Genomic DNA, 21,914 nt, shown 5'->3' on the forward strand with positions numbered 1-21,914 from the left:
GCCCTGTCACTGTATTTCATATGTGACACACACACACACACACACACACACACACACACACACACACACACACACACACACACACACACACACACACACACACTCACCTACAGCCAATTTAGAGTGTCCAATTCACCTAGTGCATGTCTTTGGAATGTCGGAGGAAACTGGAGCAGTCAGAAGAAACCCACGTGACTGCAGGGAGGACATGCAAACTCTGCAAAAAAAAGGCACCCCAGCCAAGAATTGAACCAGAGACCCTCTTACTGTCAGGCGACAATGCAAACTGCTGCACCACCATGGCCACCAAACACCACTGAGGCCACCAACACACTGTAATACCTTCCTACATCATATTCCGTACTGCACATTCTAAACTGAGGACAACATCTGACTACCATGACAACCTAACAATGTACTGGTTACCATCACACACATTATAGTTACTAACTACATGTGAACACAGATTGTATTACCTTCCTACATCATATGATGATCTTGAATTATTTATGTTGCAAGTCTCTGCCCTCCATTATGTAGTCTGTACAATAGTCTTCACAAATAAAGCAAGAAAGCCCAAAATGCAGAAACATGACTTGCAAATATAAACAAATTAAGAAGTACTACTGCTTATGTGTAAGTAAGCCTGATAACAGAAGACATGGGAAACAGCACACTTAGTTATCATTATGTTTTGTGCCACATTGCTACTTTGAATAAAGTAGTCACTCAGAGAAAATGAGTATCCACAAAAGCTAAAGTGCGTGACACGTCTGCTTCCACCAAAGCTCTCAGTGTACTATGCAATCATTTCCTGCACATTTAAAATACTTCATACCCCACCAACACAACTGCTAAGTTCAGAAGCACATTAACATGCTACCCTTTACATTTCGAGTCCGGAAGAATAAACACAGGTTGCTATTAATGTACCTTGTTGCATAAAGTGCCAACTTGCATAAAGATCTTGTGTTTTACCAAAACTAAGTTCAGGTTGTGATTTTGTGCTATTTTTCTCAGAAAGAAAAATGGAAATTTAGTGTCCCTGAACATAAAGATCTTTCCTATTCAGCTGCTTTCTGCAGAACATAGAAAATCTTGTGTTTTACCAAAACTGGGTTCAGATTTGTGACTTTATGCTATTTTACTCAGAACAAAATGGAATATTATTAATGTTCCTGAACAAATTTCTTATGCTGATTTCTGTAGAAAGTCTTTATTACAGCTTTATCCCAACCCAGAAGCACAGACTACACCATTCACAACCACACGGCCTGCTGCCTCATATCTGAACAACAATGGTTAGCTGCTACAGAAAGATTTTCTAATTGTCTCAGATCTTACCTCCAGCTTCATGATGAATCACGCTGTTCAGGAAATCAAGAAACTGCTGACTGTAAGGTTTATTAGATGAGTGATAATCACAAAAAAAATCTAAGTAATTATGTATTCAAGAGCCAGAGTTGTCTCAACTTTTTACAAGCTAATACTTCCTGTATATTTGAGAAATGTGTTCCTCCACAGAGCTTCCAATCTGATTAATATTAATTAGCAAATTTGTGAGGAAATAACATAAAGGAGGAGTTTATATAAATATTTAATGAGATATGGTGGGAAATCCAGTTTTATTAGCAGTCCAGAAAGGGTCACTGAGACTGTCCTTTGAGTTTCCATCAGAAGTAGAGGTGTTTACTTAGCATGACAATCCCATACATCAAAAATATACAGAGCAAAGGCAGGCCAGCAAACTGACTTCAAAAGGAAATGACTGCAGTCCCTGATGGTCACTAATCAGTCACCAGGGAAGGAAAAACGTATAAATATTGCATTACAGTCAGACACAATTGTGGATTCAGCATTACTTTCGGGGAGGAGACAGCAACTAAACTTCTCTGTTCATCAAGCTAATAGGTTCCTTCCCCTGGCTGATACCTCCAATGAGGAGAAAAAAGCCCCACTGGAGTTTACCAAGTCAGATCCATCACATAATGGACTTGAGCTGTCTGGACTGCTTACTAGATGTGTTTAGTTGTTGAATAATGCAATAATTAAAATGTGGATAGTGCTTCATTATAAAGGGGTCAATCTCTGAATGTAAAAGTTACGAAATGCAGTTCAAAATGTCAGTTCATATGTGTCTGTTTTTCTTTTAATATTTATATTTTTTAAGTGATAGTACATGATTATTTCTGTGTGCTTTTGTATTTGTGCATATTTACTCTCAGGATCTGCATGTCAGTTGGTACCAGCCACAGGATCTATATTATATAAGCGAGCACAATGAATTGCAAATGCTATATAATCGGCCCACAATCCCCGAAAACCCAAAATGTCAAACGCATGGATCAGCGATCCGTAAAAAAAAAAAAATCAAAACAGAAAATAAAGTAGAGGGCTTTGCCCCCCCCCCCCCACACCTCCCTACTTAAATATACCAACTCCAAGATTGCACCACAGTAAAGGAAATGGCAAAGTCCAGAAGACGGCCCAGTGATTTTTTTTTCCCCTAGGAAAAAAATCGATGTTCCATGCTTTCGGTATTTTGCCATTTCATGTAATGACGTTCGACTGAACAGCGTTTGCAATTCATTGCATTCGCTAAAATAATAGGGACCCCCAGCCACAAGGGGATCAAAGTGTGAATATGGTTAATACAGTAAGAACCCTGCTATTTGGCAGTGTGCTGAGAGAAGGTACATAAGTTAGGCATGAACCTGTACTGATTGGCAAGGCAGAGGGGTTGAGCTGGGAAATACGTGCAGCAGGTTAGGGTGATGAGGGGAATGTAATCACAAGTGAGGAGAGTGTACTGAGTAGATAGAAGAAGTATCTTGAGGTGGGCTGATGAATGAAGAGAATGAGAGAGAGAGAGAAGGTTGTATGATGTGGGGACAGTGTATCAGGAAGTGCAAAGAATTAGTAAGGAAGAAGTAAGGGCAGCTATGAAGAGGATGAAGAAAGGAAAGGCTGTTGGTCCAAACGGCATACCTGCGGAAGTATGGAGATATATAAAAGGGATGGGAGGGGAGTTTTTAACCACATTGTTTAATGCAATCTTAGAAAGTGAGAGGACGCCTCATGAGTAGAGAAGAAGTGGTACTGGTACTGGTACTGAAGTGCAGAGCAGTGGTAACTGGTACTGGTACTGAAGTGCAGAGCAGTGGTAACTGGTACTGGTATTGAAGTGCAGAGCAGTGGTACTGGTACTGGTACTGAAGTGCAGAGCAGTGGTAACTGGTACTGGTACTGAAGTGCAGAGCAGTGGTAACTGGTACTGGTATTGAAGTGCAGAGCAGTGGTACTGGTACTGGTACTGAAGTGCAGAGCAGTGGTAACTGGTACTGGTACTGAAGTGCAGAGCAGTGGTACTGGTACTGGTACTGAAGTGCAGAGCAGTGGTACTGGTACTGAAGTGCAGAGCAGTGGTACTGGTACTGGTACTGAAGTGCAGAGCAGTGGTAACTGGTACTGGTACTGAAGTGCAGAGCAGTGGTACTGGTACTGGTACTGAAGTGCAGAGCAGTGGTAACTGGTACTGGTACTGAAGTGCAGAGCAGTGGTAACTACAGAAAGAAAACGGGTCAGCCACAGCATGAAGTCATGGGAGAGAGGAGTGGAAGCTAGTTTAAGAAGGGAGATGATAATTAGTGATCAGCAGTATGGTTTCATGCTGGGAAAGAGAATTACAGATACAATGTTTGCTCTGAGGGTGTTGATGGAGAGGTATAGAGAAGGTTAAAAGCAGTTTCACTGTGTCTTTGTGGATTTAGAGAAAGCATATGACAGGGTGCCTAGAGGGGAGTTGTGGTATTGTATGATGAAGCTGGAAGTGACAAAGAAGTACGTAAGAGTGGTACAGGATAAGTACAAAGGCAGTGTGACAGTGGTGTAGTCTGTAGTAGCAGTGACAGATGCATTTAAGGTAGAGGTGGGATTACATCAAGAATCAGCTCTGAGCCCTTTCTTATTTGCAATAGTGATGGACAGGTTGACAGAAAGGAGTTCCCATGGACTATGATGTTTGCAGATGACATTCTGATCTGTAGTGAGAGTTGGAAGCAGGTTGAGGAGACCCTGGAGAGGTGGAGATATGCTCTAGAGTGGAGAGGAATGAAGGTCAGCAGGTCTAAGACAGAACAATCCTCCAAGCCAATCCCTCAGAGCCACATGCTCCAGGGATCTAAACCTTGTCATCGCAATGAACAAAACATGCTGGACGGATAGGTTCCTGACCCAGAGACTCCCCAGACTCTGGAATAGACTGCCCATACATGTCCAGCAGAGCGCCTCTTTGGACCTCTTCAAAAGGAACCTTAACAATTGGATGGGAGATAGGAAATTCACCCAGGGGATCACGTCAGTCGCCCTGCTAAACAGTAGTCCAGGGAAGTAAATATTGTGGAAGAAATAGCCAGGGAATTGTTATGGCTAGGCTTGTATAGGCCCTAGAACAGATAACCTAGTACCAACCTATGAACCTATGTGTGTGAGAGGGGGAGGACAAAGGAATGGTGAGGATGCAGGGAGTAAAGATGGTAAAGGTGAATGAGTTTAAATACTTGAGGTCAACAGTTCAGAGTAATGGGGAGTGTGGAAGAGAGGCAAAGACGACAGTACAGAAAGGGTAGAGTGGGTGGAGAATAGTGTCAGGAATAATTTGTGACAGACAGGTACCAGTAAGAGTGAAAGAGAAGGTCCACAAGATGATTGTGAGACTAGCTATGTAATATGGTTTGGAAATGGTGGCATTGAGGAAAAAAGACAGGAGTCAGAGCTGGTGGGGACTGAGTTAAAACTTTTAACTCATTAACCCCAAATACCATCTCATGGTGCCTCTGTGCTTACATCCGAGAGCACTATGAGATGATAGGAATTTCAATCTGTTACCCTCGAGTGCCTTCCAGTGGTGTGAGAAACTTTAATGTATATTTATAGCTGTGTTAAGGGTAAAACACACTGAAAATCATAACCTTGACTTGTTATTCTCCTGCTATAGTGTCGAAAGATTTTACTCTTCTAACATATTCTGGAAGAATCACACCAAGTTCTTGTAAGCAAGTAAAACAGCTTTATTTTACATGCATGGAGATCTGCTACATGATAGTAATATGCCAGCAGTCTGGCTACTTGTACTTTAAGTTCTCCTTATATAGACCCTCCTGCACGTACATACACGTAGCACAGAGGACTTTCATTAAAATTGATAGTTTGATTACTTGTTTTTACCAGCCAGTACCACAGTTATTCTTGCACCATTAACTTCCTTATCAGTAGTTTAAGATTAACTCCTGCATTCCTCAGTGATCAACATTTTCCAGAACATTTCAGTTTGCACGCAGTGAACATTTTTCTGCTTAACCCTTTAAATACAGAATACAAAATATGTTGACTTCAGTATTTTTCCACATTTCCCCCCTTACAACATTTTGTATACTGTTTATTTTACACAATCCCAGATACGTTGTATACCTTCTCATAATCAGAGAAATATGCTTTTGTAGCATTGGCAGAGATAACCTTTGATATTATCATTTTGATACATGGTATGCAACAGCAGCCAAGCAGCAAAAATATGATTGCACCAACACATACAGCAATTAAAATGTTTATTAACACAGAACCCCAGTTTCCAAACAGATTTTGGAAAAAGTCAGTCAAGGGGTTTGGACCAGGTTTAGTCAGTTCAGAAACTTGTTGAATTATTTCAAGATGGCTCTGAATCGCATGCTCGTTATCAGGGATGAACGAGCAGCACTCCTCGTGTATCAGAGCGCAAGTACCTCCTTTCGCCGCTAGGGTGAAATCGGCCATACGGTTCTGCAACACTACTGTTCTCATCGCCGTTAATTCGTCCGTCACCAATTCTAGCGCTGAAAATGTCGCATTACTCAGAGTCTCTAACAGTTTTGACAGTTTTCTCAGTTCCCAGATGGATTTTACTGTCCCATATGCTGGCAAAATACCAGCCCAAGCAATTACATCATCGCCTAGGTCCATATGTGAGAGTCCTTTGCTGCTGACGTGTGCCAAGTCATGGTGATAAATCCATGACGCATCAATGTTACCAACGGGATTAATAGGTTTATTAAGAGAACGTGCATTTCGTATTTTACCTTGAGGCAACGCATTTGCGTGCCTGATAGCTGGTATCAGATATCCCAAAAACAACTTCCTGACCAGCCATATGGTAACCATTTATATGCTTTCCTACCACAAATAAAATAACAATCATTTGTTTTGATGGTAATATTGGTTGCAAATTCATAACTCCCATTTGGCTTTAGCCCGTTAAATAACAGGCCATATACATACAGCATTTTTCAACAAAACTAATATCATTTACATTGATGTCTTTTTATAGCTCCAAACTTGGTCTCACACTGCCCTTCTAGGGTACAATTATGAACTATTGTCAAATTACATTGGCTCAGCCCCACCTTAACTTTCCCAATCTTTTGAAAACACACTGTTCCATTTTGTCGCCCCAGAAGAGGCAGCGCCACCTTGTCTCTCAGTGGTACTTCTGTGGTTTCAAACAACAAACTATTCCAAGTATCATTTATTCCCAGAGGGGCTGTCCCTAACATTAAGCCACTGTGTACAGTAGGAATTGCAGTACATACCCAACAATTTGAGACATTCATTGAGGATGCATATGCATATTTAATCGCTTGATATGTATTAAAGTTTGGATGCCAGCTGGTGTGTTTGTCTCTTTGAATGGCTAGCTTCATTAAAAGACAGAAATGTCCAAAACAGAAATATTACAATCACAATAGTTATAAACAATAAAACATTGCAATAGAACCATTTTCTCTTATTCTCATTATTGTCCTTCATGATTGCTGCTGTCTGTTTGTTCCTCAGGGGAACTCAAGTCTTTATTTAACTTAAAATGTTTTATGATTTTGCAGTGCGTTAGGTGGATCCATGAGGACCTTTCTTTAATCCGAACTGCTGTTGGAGTTGCGATTAGCACCTGGTAGGGGCCCTCCCATTTGGGGGATGCCCAATTCTTGCGTTTTATTATTTTGATCCAGACCCACTCGCCGGGTCTGATTTCCGTGATCTTGTCGTCTCTTGAACCTGAAAAACAATCATTCGTTAAACAGCTGTTAGTATTGGTCAGCATTTTCCTCATGTACTCAGCTATCTCCTCACCCCCCTCACGTTCCGCAGGCAACAAGTTTTGCCACTGCGGGACGTAATAAGGTCTCCCATACAACAACTCAAATGGGGTGACTCCTTTTGAGGTGGGAGTTGTCTGCATGGAAAGGAGGGCTAGAGGTAGACAGGTAATCCAAGACTGATGTGTCTCAGCCATGAGTTTTCTCAACTTGCCTTTTAGAATGCCGTTATGGCGTTCCACCAACCCTGCTGACTGTGGGTGGTAGGCACAATGGTGTTTCAATTCAATTTGGAAAACTGTAGACAGTTTCTGTATGATCTGATTGACAAAATGCGTGCCGTTGTCAGAGTAGATGCGTGTAGGAAGTCCAAAGTGCGGGACGATGTGATTGACCAAAATTTTAGCCACTGATTGAGCATCCGGATGTGTCACGGAAAAGCCTCAACCCACTTAGTAAATGCATCTACTATTACTAACACAAACTTCTTTAGTTGTGCCGGGTCAATTCGATGAAGTCCATACATATTGTATGAAAAGGATAGGGGTGTTGGAAATGATGCCGGAGCAACTCTGACCCTCCCCGTGGTATTTAGCACATACTATGCAGGATAGACAAAAACGTTTTGCATATGCAATGAAACCCTTGGTCCAAAAGGTAAGGTGGATAATTCTAACCATAGCAGCAGGGCCCAGATGGGAAGGGCCATGCACAACTAGTGCTGCATATCTAAAAAGATTAGTAGGCAAAACATATTTATTATCCGGTCCCACATAGATTCCTTTGTTCTGCCTAACACCATACCTAGTCCAGCATTGTTTTTCCTGTACTGTGCTAAGTTCCTGCATGACTTGTAAGGTTTGCAAATCAAATTTATCTGTTGGTTGTAATTCTGTAGGTGTGGTTTCAAGTGAAAAGGTACTGGACATAGCTGCCTCTTTGGCTGCTTTGTCTGCTAGGGCATTACCAAGTGATACCGGGTCCTTAGCACGGGTATGAGCAGCGCATTTACAGATGGCCAAACCCGTGGCCGTTGGACGGCTTGTAGTAATTCAAGGATTAGGTCTTTGTGCATAATGTCTTTCCCGAGGTTGTAACCATCCCCCTATTTTTCCATTGCTGAGCAAACACATGCACCGTAGAGAAGGCATATTGACTATCCGTATAGATAGTGACGTTCCTGTCCTCTGAAAGGAGACATGCCCTTGTCACAGCAATCAGTTCCGCTGCTTGAGCGGATAAGTTCCCGGGGAGTGGTCTTGCCTCTATTATCTGAGTTGCAGTAGTAACTGCATACCCTACCTGCGTGGTGCCTGTTTCTGTTTTGCGTGCTGACCCATCTACAAACAGTGTCCAGTCCGCATGTAGTAAGGGTTGATCTTTAAGATCCAGTCTTGGTAGAACTTTAGAATGTATGAGATCTAAGCATACATGCGGAATACCGTCTTCAGCAACAGGTAGCAATGTCGCTGGATTTAAGGTAGTGCATCTCTCAATTGTCATGTGTGGCTGCGATAACAGCGTAGTCATACAAGATAAATGTCTGCTAGGTGACAGAAATGTTAACTTGTCCTGCAGAAGGATGACTGCTACAGAGTGCGGGACTTTTAACGTAAGATCATGGAACAATACCAACGTGGCAGACGCTTGTACCGCCAAAGCGGCTGCAATTACTGCTTGCACACAGTGTGGTAATGCTCGTGCTACTGAGTCTAATTTGCTAGAGTAAAATGCCAATGGTCTTAACTTATCTCCATACATTTGCATTAAAACAGATGTCATAAATCCCTGCTTGCAATCTACAGTCTGTATAAAGGTCTTACTGTAATCTGGAAACCCCAATGTTGCTGACCCAGCTATCAGTTGCTTGATCCTAGTAAATGCCTGTACTGCCTTGTCTGTCCAGTGCAGCAAATCTTTTGCCGCCATCGGTATTGCAAAAATTAAGTCTGATAGCGGGTGCACTTCTTCGGCGTAGTTGGGAATCCAACTACGACAGAAGTTCGTAATGCCTAAAAAGGACATCATTTCTTTTTTGTAGTTGGCATGGGGGCTTGTAAAATAGCATTCTTTCTGCTGTCATCTAATCGCCTGCCCTTCCCAGAGATAGTATAACCCAGGTAACGTACTTTTAATTTACAAAATTGTAACTTAGACTTATTTACCTTATGTCCTTCGTGTGCCAGAAAGTGTAGTAGTCGAATAGTCTCGGACTTACAGAGTTCTTCCGTAGTCGCCAGGAGGATATCATCCACGCATACAGCAGTAGGTGGCACCCTTGGGCTGGTTGGAACTGAGCCAAATTGGTGGACATCTCTTGTGAGAAGATGGTCGGACTTTCGCAGTATCCCTGCGGTAACCTGGTATAGGTATAACGCTTGCCCATAAACGTAAATGCAAACCAAAATCTACTATCTTCCTGCAAGGGAATAGCGAAACAGGCATTACTGATATCAATTACAGAAAAGTAGTTATCTGTTGGAAGCATATTGTCCCGCAGAATAGAGAGATCCGGGACTATGGGGGCCCGAGGTACCACCGCGGCATTTATTGCCTGTAAGTCTTGTACCATCCTCCATGTCCCATCCGGTTTATTTACTGGAAATAAGGGCGTATTACACGGTGAGTCTGTGCACAGAATTAATACTCCAGCTTTCAAAAGTGCTGTGATTACCGGTAAAATGCCCTCCTCTGCCTTTCTGCTCAAGGGATACTGCCGTTTATGAGGTCTAAATTCTGACTTGGGTGTAATCTTTACCTGTCCTGCCGTTCTAATCAGTCCGATATCGTGCTGACCCTGCGACCATAATGAGTTTGGAATCATCTGCAATTGAGATTCTTCCATGGGGGTAAGGAGACATAGTCATAATGTCCCAGGGGATTGTATCGGTTTGTCTTCCCTGAGGTGCACGGTCGGTCTGGCTTGTGTAACCCAGTTAAGTTTTTGAACCTGAATGCCCTTACCTGCCAACTGTTCTGGTGTCCATCCTACCCATTCAGTTATTTTCTTACCCACGAGGTACCATGACATTCCTTCACCCTCCGTGACTGAAATATGTGTGGTTAATTCATTCTTATACAGCAGCTGCATATCCCTTGTAAGGCTACATGTGACTGCAGAATTACCTAGTGTGTCCCAATCAAGGCTATGCAATACTAGTTTGGTGACTTTAAAACTAAGAAATTTCTTTTCGTATTCTAAATCAGGTCCGGCACATCTTCTGTAATACATTGTGCAATGTAATGGATCTGACACCTTCGGATTTGTTATGCCGTATTTGCTTAATGCCAAATTTGTAAGAGCCGTCACTACACTCTGGGGGCCTGTCTCTATCAAATCATTACTATACCAGTAATGTAGATCTCCCTGCCCCTCTAATAGCATTGCACTATTCAGTTCTATTCTCCTTGCCACCATCCCGTGGAGGTTGGGACGGCTGCTATACCGAACACTTGCATTAAATCTCTTCCTAGTAAATGTACTGGGCATATTTCTGAAATTATTACACCGAACCGTATGGTTTGGTTCGTCTCTGGGTCGGTAAACCACAGAGGTTTGGACAATGGCTCTTTGTAAATACGACCATTTGCTGCTTTTACAAGCACATATTCATCCGAGGTAACATCGGATGATATGGCAGTACTTCTGACTAACGTTAGAAGCCCCTGAGTCACAAAGAAATTCTATGTCTCGGCCCTCAACTTGCAATGTGATCACTGGTTGGGATTCCAATTGCATAGTTGATGCTAGTGCTGTTAGATTTACCATTTGATATTTCTCATTTTCTGCCATTTCCTGTCCCCACCCATCGTCTTCACTTGTACCTACTTCCCCATTCTCACTTTCTTCTACTTCCTCATACCCTCCATCTACGTCTTATTGACCATCATATAGTCATGCGGTACCACCGGAAGCAACCATCGGTTTCTCCGGTCCTCTGCAATCTCTGGCGAAATGTCCTTTCTTACCGCACTTAAAACACTCCCCTCTTTTGCCTACCCTCGAAATCCTCAGAATGACTTATGCCTCCCGTCCTCGTCCTCTTCCCCTGCCGCCCTCTTCCATGATTTGCGGAACCTTGAACTAACATTAAAGTTCCATCTTCGCTAACTGTAAAAGTCTGGGCTTTTTATCTTTTTTCCTTCAGGTATTTCTCAGCATGTCTAGCATAATCCATAAGGGGCTGTAGACGCTGTCCTGTGTGTGATCATATGCTTTTGTATAAAGTTACCAATGGCTGTCTTGCAGCCCTTTAGGAATGCATTTTTCAGTTGCTGTTCATAGGGCGAGTCATTTGCCTGATTTTCTGCCTTAATCAACCCACTATGAGCATCAAAACATTGTGTGAGACGATGTAGATAATTGCCTACGGTTTCGTCATCTGATTGAACGCATTGATTAATGCAAGTCCAATCTGCTTTGGGCTTCCAATGTTCTTCTATTTTATCTAGGAGAGTCTTTATTCTGGTTCTACACACTTGAGTTAAACGGCAAGGCTCCCCTTCCTGTGGTAGCAGGCGGTCCCAAGTTCCGCAAATAAGGTGCCAATCAGGTCCTAGGATTTGCCTTATTACTTGTTCAAATTCTACAGCGTTTAATCTATAACTCATTCTCATGCCCCCTACGTCTGTACGGAATTTACGCATATCTACTTTTGGATGGGGAATCCCCTCTACCACTTTTCGGATATCATCACGGGTCCACGGTCGGTAGACCAATATGGTAGGACCCTCGCCTTCTGCGCCTGCTTGAGGATTTGCCACTTCTATCAGTGGGTATTCCTCTCCTTCCTGATCTACCTTCTCCTTAATTTTCCAGTCCCCTTCTCTCCTAATACTTCCGCTCGTAAGTCAAGAGTGTTGGCAGGCTCTCTCTGTAATATAATACGTGGCGTGGGGGACACTCACGAAGCCTGGTATTGCGGTGGGTCCTGGTCGGGGGCACCTCAATAACCTGTGCAGGGTCTGGATACTGGATGGGAGGGGCCGAGGGATTCTGGTGACTACGACTGACTATGGAAGTTTCATTATCTTCCTTTTGAACAAAGTACACATCTTTTTCACTTGAATTACCACACCCTTTTTCAAATTTTGTTCCTTATGTTTTTATTTGCTTCCTCCAGCCATTTCTGTGCCTGGGGAATCCCTACCTTCTTTTGCTTCCTTGTCTTATTTCCTGCCTGTTTGCAGTAATCTTACTAGATTTTGACACTCTGACTTATTTAAACATCCACTAAACCCATGTTCCTTTTTCCATTTATCTAAATACTTTACATTCTTTGGGTGTAAATCAAACATAAACTTTTCATCTTCAGTTTTGTCAAGCCTTTGGCTTAACTGGTTCCTGTTCCCATTTCTCTTACGAGAAACTATTCCTGTTCCTGAGATCTCTTGTATATGGAATCTATTCACATATACTCCTTATACTTTGAGAAAATTAAATTTCTCCCTTGACTAGTCCCTTAAAATTTAGACAAAAATTCCAATCAGCAACAACAAAAATAGCTTTTCTTTTTGCTTACCTTTGTGATTCCTCCGCCCTGTTTCGCTGCCACCTCACGGATTGAATCTGGAAAGAGTGACTGGCCTCTAATTTCAACCTGTTTCAGTTGGAGGTCTTTCATTCGAGGAGAGCCTGATCTCTCTCCACCTGCGTAGGTTTTCAGCCTCTCTTTGTTCGATTCGCGCCGTGCAGGGGCCGCCCCACATTGGGCGCCAGTTATGTCGAAAGATTTTACTCTTCTAACATATTCTGGAAGAATCACACCAAGTTCTTGTAAGCAAGTAAAACAGCTTTATTTTACATGCATGGAGATCTGCTACATGATAGTAATATGCCAGCAGTCTGGCTACTTGTACTTTAAGTTCTCCTTATATAGACCCTCCTGCACGTACATACACGTAGCACAGAGGACTTTCATTAAAATTGATAGTTTGATTACTTGTTTTTACCAGCCAGTACCACAGTTATTCTTGCACCATTAACTTCCTTATCAGTAGTTTAAGATTAACTCCTGCATTCCTCAGTGATCAACATTTTCCAGAACATTTCAGTTTGCACGCAGTGAACATTTTTCTGCTTAACCCTTTAAATACAGAATACAAAATATGTTGACTTCAGTATTTTTCCACATATAGTTACAATTCAGTGTGTATTACATGTTGGTTACATTAAACTTTTACAAGAAATCGTCTTTGTAAGCCTTTGATGAAGCAAGTGGTGGCAACCAATTGGATTCTTGCAATCCAAGCCACCACTTGCATAACACCTCCACCCCGACATAATTTTCTTTTGTTTTCCCCAAATAAATAGAGGGTCCAGCAGCAGGTATTTCCTTTCTTTTTGCAGATATTTGCAGATTTTACCTGGTTGGTACTGGATCCCTCTATTTATTCTGGGCACCGATTGCACGGATCGCTACTGGAGAAATCACCCCGGTTTGGCCGAAGTCATCAGGAAGTTCCACTGTTTTTTTTGCTTGTAATTCAGGTTAGTATTTGCAAGATCCGTATATGAAGGGTGAGAGAGTCTTGTTCAGCACTGTCTCAGTTTTTTAAAATCTGGCATACATAACTTGGCAGCATTTGCACTTTTATTTCTATTTCATGTATTATCTGTAGATGATGAGTGCAGGCTTTGAATGCTGTGCTGTTCTTGTGCTTGGTTAGCTAACAAGAGTCGCATTCAATTTCACATGAACGGTAAATCACTTAACTCTACAAACGTATAAAATTCTGTTTTCAGAGTTTGCTCTGTAACGAACAAGAAATAGTTGGGCTTGGGGGCGAGACATGCAACAGTAGTATTGGTACTTTTCCGTTAATGGTGCAGCAGGCCAAATGTGTGATTCATGTCAAGTCACTGTTGCTTAATTTTTTTTATGGTTTCAACTTTGTGCTCGTCCTGAAACTATCATTGATTTTCTCACATGTGGGTGCTCCTTATTTCACTGCTGTCCTGCTTTTCATATTGCCTTTATTGTCAGAGGAGTTATGATTTTTCTTCAGAAGTCACGGATGCTTACTTGCATGTTGTTTTCATAGGTTCATAGGTTCATACTAGGCTATCTGCCCTAGGGCATTTATAAGCCTAGCCAAAGTGTGTTTGGCTTTCGCCACCCATTTTAAATTTATTTTGCTATGCCCTTTTTCGAGGTTAGTATACTGTGCCTCTGTCTAACAGTGACACAGAAGTGATACCCGGGGTAAACCTACTATCTCCCATCCACTCATCAAGATTCCTCTTGAAGAGAGTCAGTGAGGGACTCTGCCTAACCTGGACTGGGATTTTATTCCAGAGTGAAGGGAGCCTCTGGGTTATGAATCTGTCCCTCCAGCATGTCCTATTTATTTCAGTGCTGAGGTTCAAGTCTCTCGAGCGCATAGCTCGATGGGATTTGGATTTTCTGAGGTGCAGCATGTCCATTAACTCCGAGTTGGACATGGCTTTATACGTCAGACACAGATCACCTCTGAGCAGGCGGTATGCCACTGAGTAGAGCTGGAGTTTCTTTAACCGGGCAGCATATGGCATCTGTTTGAGCCCTTTGATCCTCTTGGTGAGGTACTTTTGGGGTCTTTCCAGTTGCTGCAGGTGTCTGGTAAGATACATCCCAAAAGGGGCATTGTACTCAATTATGGGCCTGATGAGGGATGAGTAAAGAGGCACGATGACCTCCCCTGATCTAGATGTGAATCCCTTCATGATTAGGTGGGCTATATAAAATGTTTTTCTAACCACTTTGGCCACATGGTTGTCAAATGAGAGATTGCTATCAACTTGGGTCCCCAGGTCCCTAATTACTTCTTCTGTACTTAATGGATTACCACCTATGTGGTAATTTGTGGGCACTTTGTTTTTGCCAAAGGGGATGACTATACACTTTCTGGCGTTTAGCTTGAGGCCATGGCTCTGGCACCAGTTGTCTGTTTCTATGAGGCCCTTTTGTAGGATGCTTGTGTCGGCTGGAGAGTCGATTATGGTGCCCAGTTTGCAGTCATCTGCGAACTTGGTCAGCCACAGTCCTTCCGTGTTAGCCTGTACCTCCGAAATATATACCAAACAAGAGAGGTCCCAGGACTGAGCCTTGTGGGACGCCACTTGTAACTGGTTTGGAGTCTGACATGGCTCCAGCAATTCTAACCATGTGGGTTCTGTCCTTGAGCCAGTTTGCAACCCATCTAGTGACATAGGGTTTATATTTAAGCTGGTGAGCTTATCTATAATGCCCGAGTGGGGTATTGTATCGAAGGCTTTTGCAAGGTCCAGGTAGGCTGTGTGGACCACCTTCCCCTCGTCAATGGCCTTGGTGACTGTTTCAAAGAAATCAACCAGGTTTAAGAGGCAGGATCTGCCCTTAACAAAGCCGAACTGGGTAGGATCCAGTGTCTGTAGGTCCCCAATATCTTTATTTATGAGGTCCATGATGATCCTTTCCATAGCCTTGCAGACCAAGCTAGTCAAGCTTATGGGGTGATAGTTTCCAGATTTGCAGTTTGGATTTCTTGTGGTAGGGTTATTGGTTTCCTGCCAAGTCAGTTACTTCACAAATTGGGTGTAAATTACAGGTGTTATAGTGTGAAAAAATAAGGAAGTGGTAGTCTGTCCGACCATCTGCTGATTTGTAACGTTCTTGTGTTATGGTTTCTAATGGTATCATGCATATCTGTGAAGGTGCACACAGTGCAAATGGTGACAAAGGAGTTTACCAGACAGGAACGTGATGAGAATGGCCAATGAGAATGGGGACAAACCACGAAGTCAGCGCTATTGTTTTTTTCCTGCTTTTACTTTTCTCTTCCTTGTCACACTCTTATTGCTTATTGAATTGTTCTGGTGTGGTTTTCATTTTTGGCTTTGTTCTCGGTGTAGTACTTTTGTAAGGGTCAGTGTGTTAATGTTGAGAAAGTCCTTGGGAAAAATAGGAACATGTATTGCATATGTGAAGATGGAATTATGATGACATTTGCGGAACTTCTCCATGTGTATATTTGCCGTCAACATTTCTGTTTGGCGCCGGCTGCTGCCCAGTTAATGGAAAAGTACCGTTAGTAGTGTTTTTAACAGGTTACTGGCTTGCAGTTTGATGTATGGTAGTGATTTGAGGAAAGTGTCAGATGTCACTGTTGAATTGTATATTTAAATTATCTGTTTGTTCACTTGATTATTTTTTGAGGAAGTTTTGATGAGTAAATAAAACAAAAGCATTCAAAATAACTGTGGTTCATGTTTTTAGTCAGTATTTTACTGGTTGTGTGCAAACTGTGTGTCCATTACAGCCTCCTGAAGGTTTTTGGAGTTTAGTGCAATTTCCTTTTTTCTGAGTTTCGATATGTATTTGATTGTTAACACTGAACATGAATGCACCATGCTTTTGAGATACAGGGCTGTTGAGCCATCTTCTCTGGGCTGTGAACCCAGTGAAAGAGCTCATACATAGTGGAATTGTGGGGGGGGGGTCACTATAGTGGTGGAGGTCTGACATGATATGAATGGCAATAAATGAGGTATGGAGTTCAAAAGCATAATATGTTAGGTTTTGGCTCGGATGCAGAACAGGGATATCCTGAGAATGTTTTTTTTATATGTTTAGATGTTCACATTGTCCAAATGAGGCATGTTTGTTTTTACAATAGCACGTTTAATAGAGTGTTCTTTAATGTTGCTGGGGGGAGGGACTAATACCTCAGCCTACTGGTGTTTTTTTTTCCAGTACTGTTTTCTAAAGGGGAAAAATCAGAGATATGCAAATTGTGCTAAAAGGGTGAAAAGCCCTCTCTTTGGAAGTGATTAGTCTTTGTATATAGTGTAGTACTATAACCATTTTCCAGGATTTTCAAGGCAGCAATGGGAAACAAGGGTAGAACATACCTCTCAACTGTCCAGATTTTCACAAAATGTCCAGACTTTTGCCTCATATTTTTGGTCTGTTCCTCCAAAAAGTTGTGGTTTTCTGGCAAATCACTGCAAATTGAAGTCACTAAATAACGACATTCATTTGAGTTACAGAGTCCATATCCTTCAGAAAATGCATACCAACACAATTTCTATTATTCGAGCAACTTTCTAAGTTTATAAGAGGAATATTTAAAATCTGTCCCTAATTTTGGACCTTTGCTCCACTCCCACATTATTATAGGCCTTGCCAGATTTCTTGCTCTAACAGGTTGACAGTTATGCTGTAGAACTTGGTGATTACTGCCAGGGAAGTGAGTGCAACTGACTAAAAGATAGTACTCAAGGTTTAAATGCAGGCAAGAAGAGCAGTAACCTCGAGGATTACTTGGACGCATAGGGGTTGCAGCTCATGTGTATACAGCAGGATCCATTACTTTTAAAAGGGAGTCCGATTTTTGTCTTGGAACATGACTGGGTTAACGATCAAAATAAAAAGGGACAGAATCCTAACAAATCAAGACGGCACAGGCTAAGGTAGTGGCTCTTCAGGAAATGCATCTGAGTGTAGAGAAAAAGCACAAACTGGTGAGGAGGGGATATAAGCATCTTATGGATTCCTGTACTGACGGTGGCAGGAGAAGGGGAGTGCTGATTTTGGCATAGAAAAGATTAAAGTCTGAGACCCACAAGTGCCTTACAGATCTTCAGGGCTGTTACGTAGCTGTGAATGGTGCTTTTGAGGGGGACAAACTATCAATACTCTCAATACATGTACACCCAGGACAAAATTTTTCTGGGTATAACAAAAAATTTTAGAAATCATTAGAACAGAATCCCCTCAGTCAAATGAGTTTTAGAGGCATGCAGTAGGTGTAGGTGTGTGTGTGTGTGTGTGTGTGTGTGTGTGTGTGTGTGTGTGTGTGTGTGTGTGTGTGTGTGTGTGTGTGTGTGTGTGTGTGAAGGTTGGGTGCCAGGCTGGCAACTCAACACCGTAAAAAACCCACTGACAATCATTCAGACTCTGAGCCCAGCCCAGGAGTTTTCAGACCAAGGCCCTTTGGTTTCCCTAGGAAAGTTTTCATTTTGATTTGCTGAACAAGTATTTTAAATACCCCTTTTATTATTTGCAGCCACTGTTCAAAGATAATTTAAATTAAAAAAAAAATGCACAAAAACTGAAAAGTGACTTCTAGTCTTATTGAATTAGCACTAAAGCAATACCATTGGGCCAGCTATTAAAATAAAAAATCAGAGTGCGACAGTTGCTGACTAGTGGCATTTTTATTTTTAAGGTTGAAGTAGAGAGTAGGTGCATTAAAAAAAAAAGTCTTCATTGAATACAAGTTGCTATAAATAGCTCACATAGGTGTTGTAGTTTTCACTGTATAAAACTAAATTTGTTCTGTCCAGGCTGATTCCTTTGTATTTAGCAGTGCTGATGTACATTGCATTTTATCTGTGCTTTGCAAATGCAGCTGGCATCTTGAGGAGTAAAGAGACATCTTGCAGGAATACGGATAATTTGCTGTGCTATTGTAAAACAGTGGCGAACAGTCAGAATTTATTGTAAATAGCTAATTACAGGTATTGACTTGTAGAACCACTATAACAGGCAGAAATGTAGTGTTTAAACATGTTCTTTTTTTCTTTTTCTACTACATGCGTAAACTGTACACAAAATTATATGAGCAGAATTGGTAGAAGCAAAATTGTTATATAAATTTAGAGCAGGTGTAATCTTATACCCTTTCCTTAAAGGGAGTGGTTACTATTGCTGAGAATGAGTTGTGGTGAAAGAGGAATGCATGACTGACGATATCCAGCCGCTGGTGATACACTGTCATACAGATCCTCAGACATCTCATTGCCGTGTGGGCTTCAACTGGCATAACCATTTGAAATACCTTTTTCTGTACTGCAACCCCCTTCTTTCATATCTTTAATAGCTTACAGATGTTGTCATTAAATAATTTCTTTGCAGCTTGCTTAGTTGATTTGGCATGTCAGTCTGATGTGAAAGTTCACAATAGTGCTTTCCTTTTACTATTGCCGTGAGTGACCGTGACACAGCAGTTTTGACTACAAGTGCATTATTTTATTGTTATTTTTTTTTATTCTCCATTCAATTTCCTTGTCTTTATTTTAAAAATGATACGTTTATATTTGGGCTGTACAGTGACAGAACACACAGCATTACAGTGTATCCGCTGCTCTTTGTCCACCATTTCAATTCTCATGTGTGTACCTTCTGTGTTTGGGTTTTCCTTGTATTTTGATTTCCTCCCTTATCCCAAACATGATCTGTGGGTGCATTAGCATTCCTCTAACCCCAAACATGATCTGTGGGTGCATTAGCATTCCTCTAATCCCAAACATGATCTGTGGGTGCATTAGCATTCCTCTAACCCCAAACATGATCTGTGGGTGCATTAGCATTCCTCTAATCCCAAACATGATCTGTGGGTGCATTAGCATTCCTCTAACCCCAAACATGATCTGTGGGTGCATTAGCATTCCTCTAATCCCAAACATGATCTGTGGGTGCATTAGCATTCCTCTAACCCCAAACATGATCTGTGGGTGCATTAGCATTCCTCTAACCCCAAACATGATCTGTGGGTGCATTAGCATTCCTCTAACCCCAAACATGATCTGTGGGTGCATTAGCATTCATCTAACCCCAAACATGACCTGTGGGTGCATTAGCATTCCTCTAACCCCAAACATGATCTGTGGGTGCATTAGCATTCCTCTAACCCCAAACATGATTTGTGGGTGCATTAGCATTCCTCTAACCCCAAACATGATCTGTGGGTGCATTAGCATTCCTCTAACCCCAAACATGATCTGTGGGTGCATTAGCATTCCTCTAACCCCAAACATGATCTGTGGGTGCATTAGCATTCCTCTAACCCCAAACATGATCTGTGGGTGCATTAGCATTCCTCTAACCCCAAACATGATCTGTGGGTGCATTAGCATTCCTCTAACCCCAAACATGATCTGTGGGTGCATAGCATTCCTCTAACCCCAAACATGATCTGTGGGTGCATTAGCATTCCTCTAAATTGCCTGTAGATTCGCCAGATGTGTGAGAGTTAATGTGCGTGCAGTCTTGTGATGGATTGTTGCTTTACTCAGGACTAGTTCACAGACTACTGTGGCAATAAACATAGTGACAAAAGCCTACTCTAACCTGACACCATACCCTGTCCTGTGATGTGGAATGCCACACCTGTTAGGACAGAGGGAACAAGTAGGTCAGTAGGGCAGCTAGGATGCTGGACAAGCTGATAGGACAACAACAAAAAAACTCTCAGTATGGTTAACCCCCAACTTTATTTTGAAGAATGTTTCACTGCTTGGTGGCAGATGTCATAGTTTATGAAAGAGAGCACCCTGTACCACCTCCAGTCCAGGACTCAGTTTTGGATGAAATTGTAGAACACTAGACTCTGCATAACCTAGCAAGCACAATTCTATTCCTAGAAATGTTATTTATCTCTGTGATTGTCAGTCTGACATTATTTTATTTAGATAGGTAGCCAGGTAGGTATACAACTAGGCAGAGAGAACATATAAATATGTAGATCGTTAATTCCATTTGTAAAGGAGGCTGGTGGTATCTAGTTGTAAAACAATGTATTGGTATACATTGGTTTACATGTTAACAAATTCAAATCCCTTCCCCCATCAGTGTGATATTTTAGCTGGTACTGCCCTATATACTAAATGTCCTAATAATTTAAACCTTATGCACTATAAATAAAATTAGTAAAATTAATAATGATGTGGTACTTCTTATTAAACAGATTATTATTAAACAAAGTCTACTAATAAAGGGGCCATTGGGGGTAATGTTTCATTTAGGTTATTGTGCATACCTGGAAGGGTTGCTGAAGGGGTTACCGATGGAAATTGTGTGTTCTGGTGCCTCTGCATAGTAGGACAGACTGCGGAAGGGGTCCCTGGGGAGATGTTACATTTTGGTGCTTGTGCCTGCTCACACAACATTAGATAAAGAAGGTATGTACTAACCATAATATTCCATCTGTGTTGTCCATTTTTTTTCATTCTTCCTCAACTACCTACCCTCTGAACATCCAGATTTTTTCTTCCTGTATATATATGTATGTACAGTGCATATAACAAATGTACACACCCCTGTTAAAGTGCCAGGTTTTTGTGATATAAAAAAATGAAACCACAATAAATCATTTCAAAACTTTTCCCATGCTTCACTGTGGGGATGGTGTTCTTTTGGTGATTTGTGCCAAACGTTTCTTTTCGAATTGTGGCCAAAAAGTTCAAATTTGGTCTTATCAGGCCATAACACATTTTCCCACATGCTTTTGGGAGACTTGAGGAATTGTTTTGCAAATTTTAGCTGGCCCTGGATGTTTTTCTGTGTAAGAAAAGACTTCTGTCTTACAACCCTACCCCATAGTCCAGACATATGGAGAATACAGGAGATTGTTGATACATGTAGTACACAACCAGTACTTGCCATAAATTCCTGCAGCTCCTTCAGTGTTGCTGTAGGTCTCTTGGCAGCCTCCCTGACCAGTTTTCATCTTTTTGATTGTTTTATAATTTTTCCCCTAACAGATTTGTTTTTCAATTGAATTGTACAAGTTATAGGTCACATTAAAGGTGGGAAAAGTTTTGAAATTATTATTGTGCTCTCATTTTTTATATCACAAAAACCTGGCATTTTAACAGGGGTGACTTTGGTGAATGCTTCATTTTGGTGCATGTATATACCAGGAACTGTTCCAGAAGGGGCATTTGGGTGAATTGTTTCATGATGGCACTCATGCATACTCCAACATTTTATTACAGGGGTCCCTTGGGTGAATGCTTCATTTTGGTGCATGTTCTTACCAGGA

General features: G+C 41.6%; 1 protein-coding gene across 1 annotated transcript in view; it reads right to left on the reverse strand.

The window, feature by feature from the left end:
* Window positions 1-1,474, reverse strand: part of LOC122797932 (zinc finger protein 182-like) — a 214,030-nt gene extending 212,556 nt beyond the window's left edge. Inside the window, exon 1 of the mRNA XM_044066450.1 lies at window positions 1,345-1,474. Within this exon, the coding sequence (XP_043922385.1) occupies window positions 1,345-1,356 (12 nt within the window). The 5' untranslated portion in view covers window positions 1,357-1,474. The remainder of the gene's footprint in view (window positions 1-1,344) is intronic.
* Between the last annotated feature and the right edge of the window lie 20,440 nt (window positions 1,475-21,914).

The sequence above is a fragment of the Protopterus annectens genome, chromosome 3.part1, assembly GCF_019279795.1.
Source record: "Protopterus annectens isolate FY-2018-M chromosome 3.part1, PAN1.0, whole genome shotgun sequence".
Classification (NCBI taxonomy): domain Eukaryota; kingdom Metazoa; phylum Chordata; order Ceratodontiformes; family Protopteridae; genus Protopterus; species Protopterus annectens.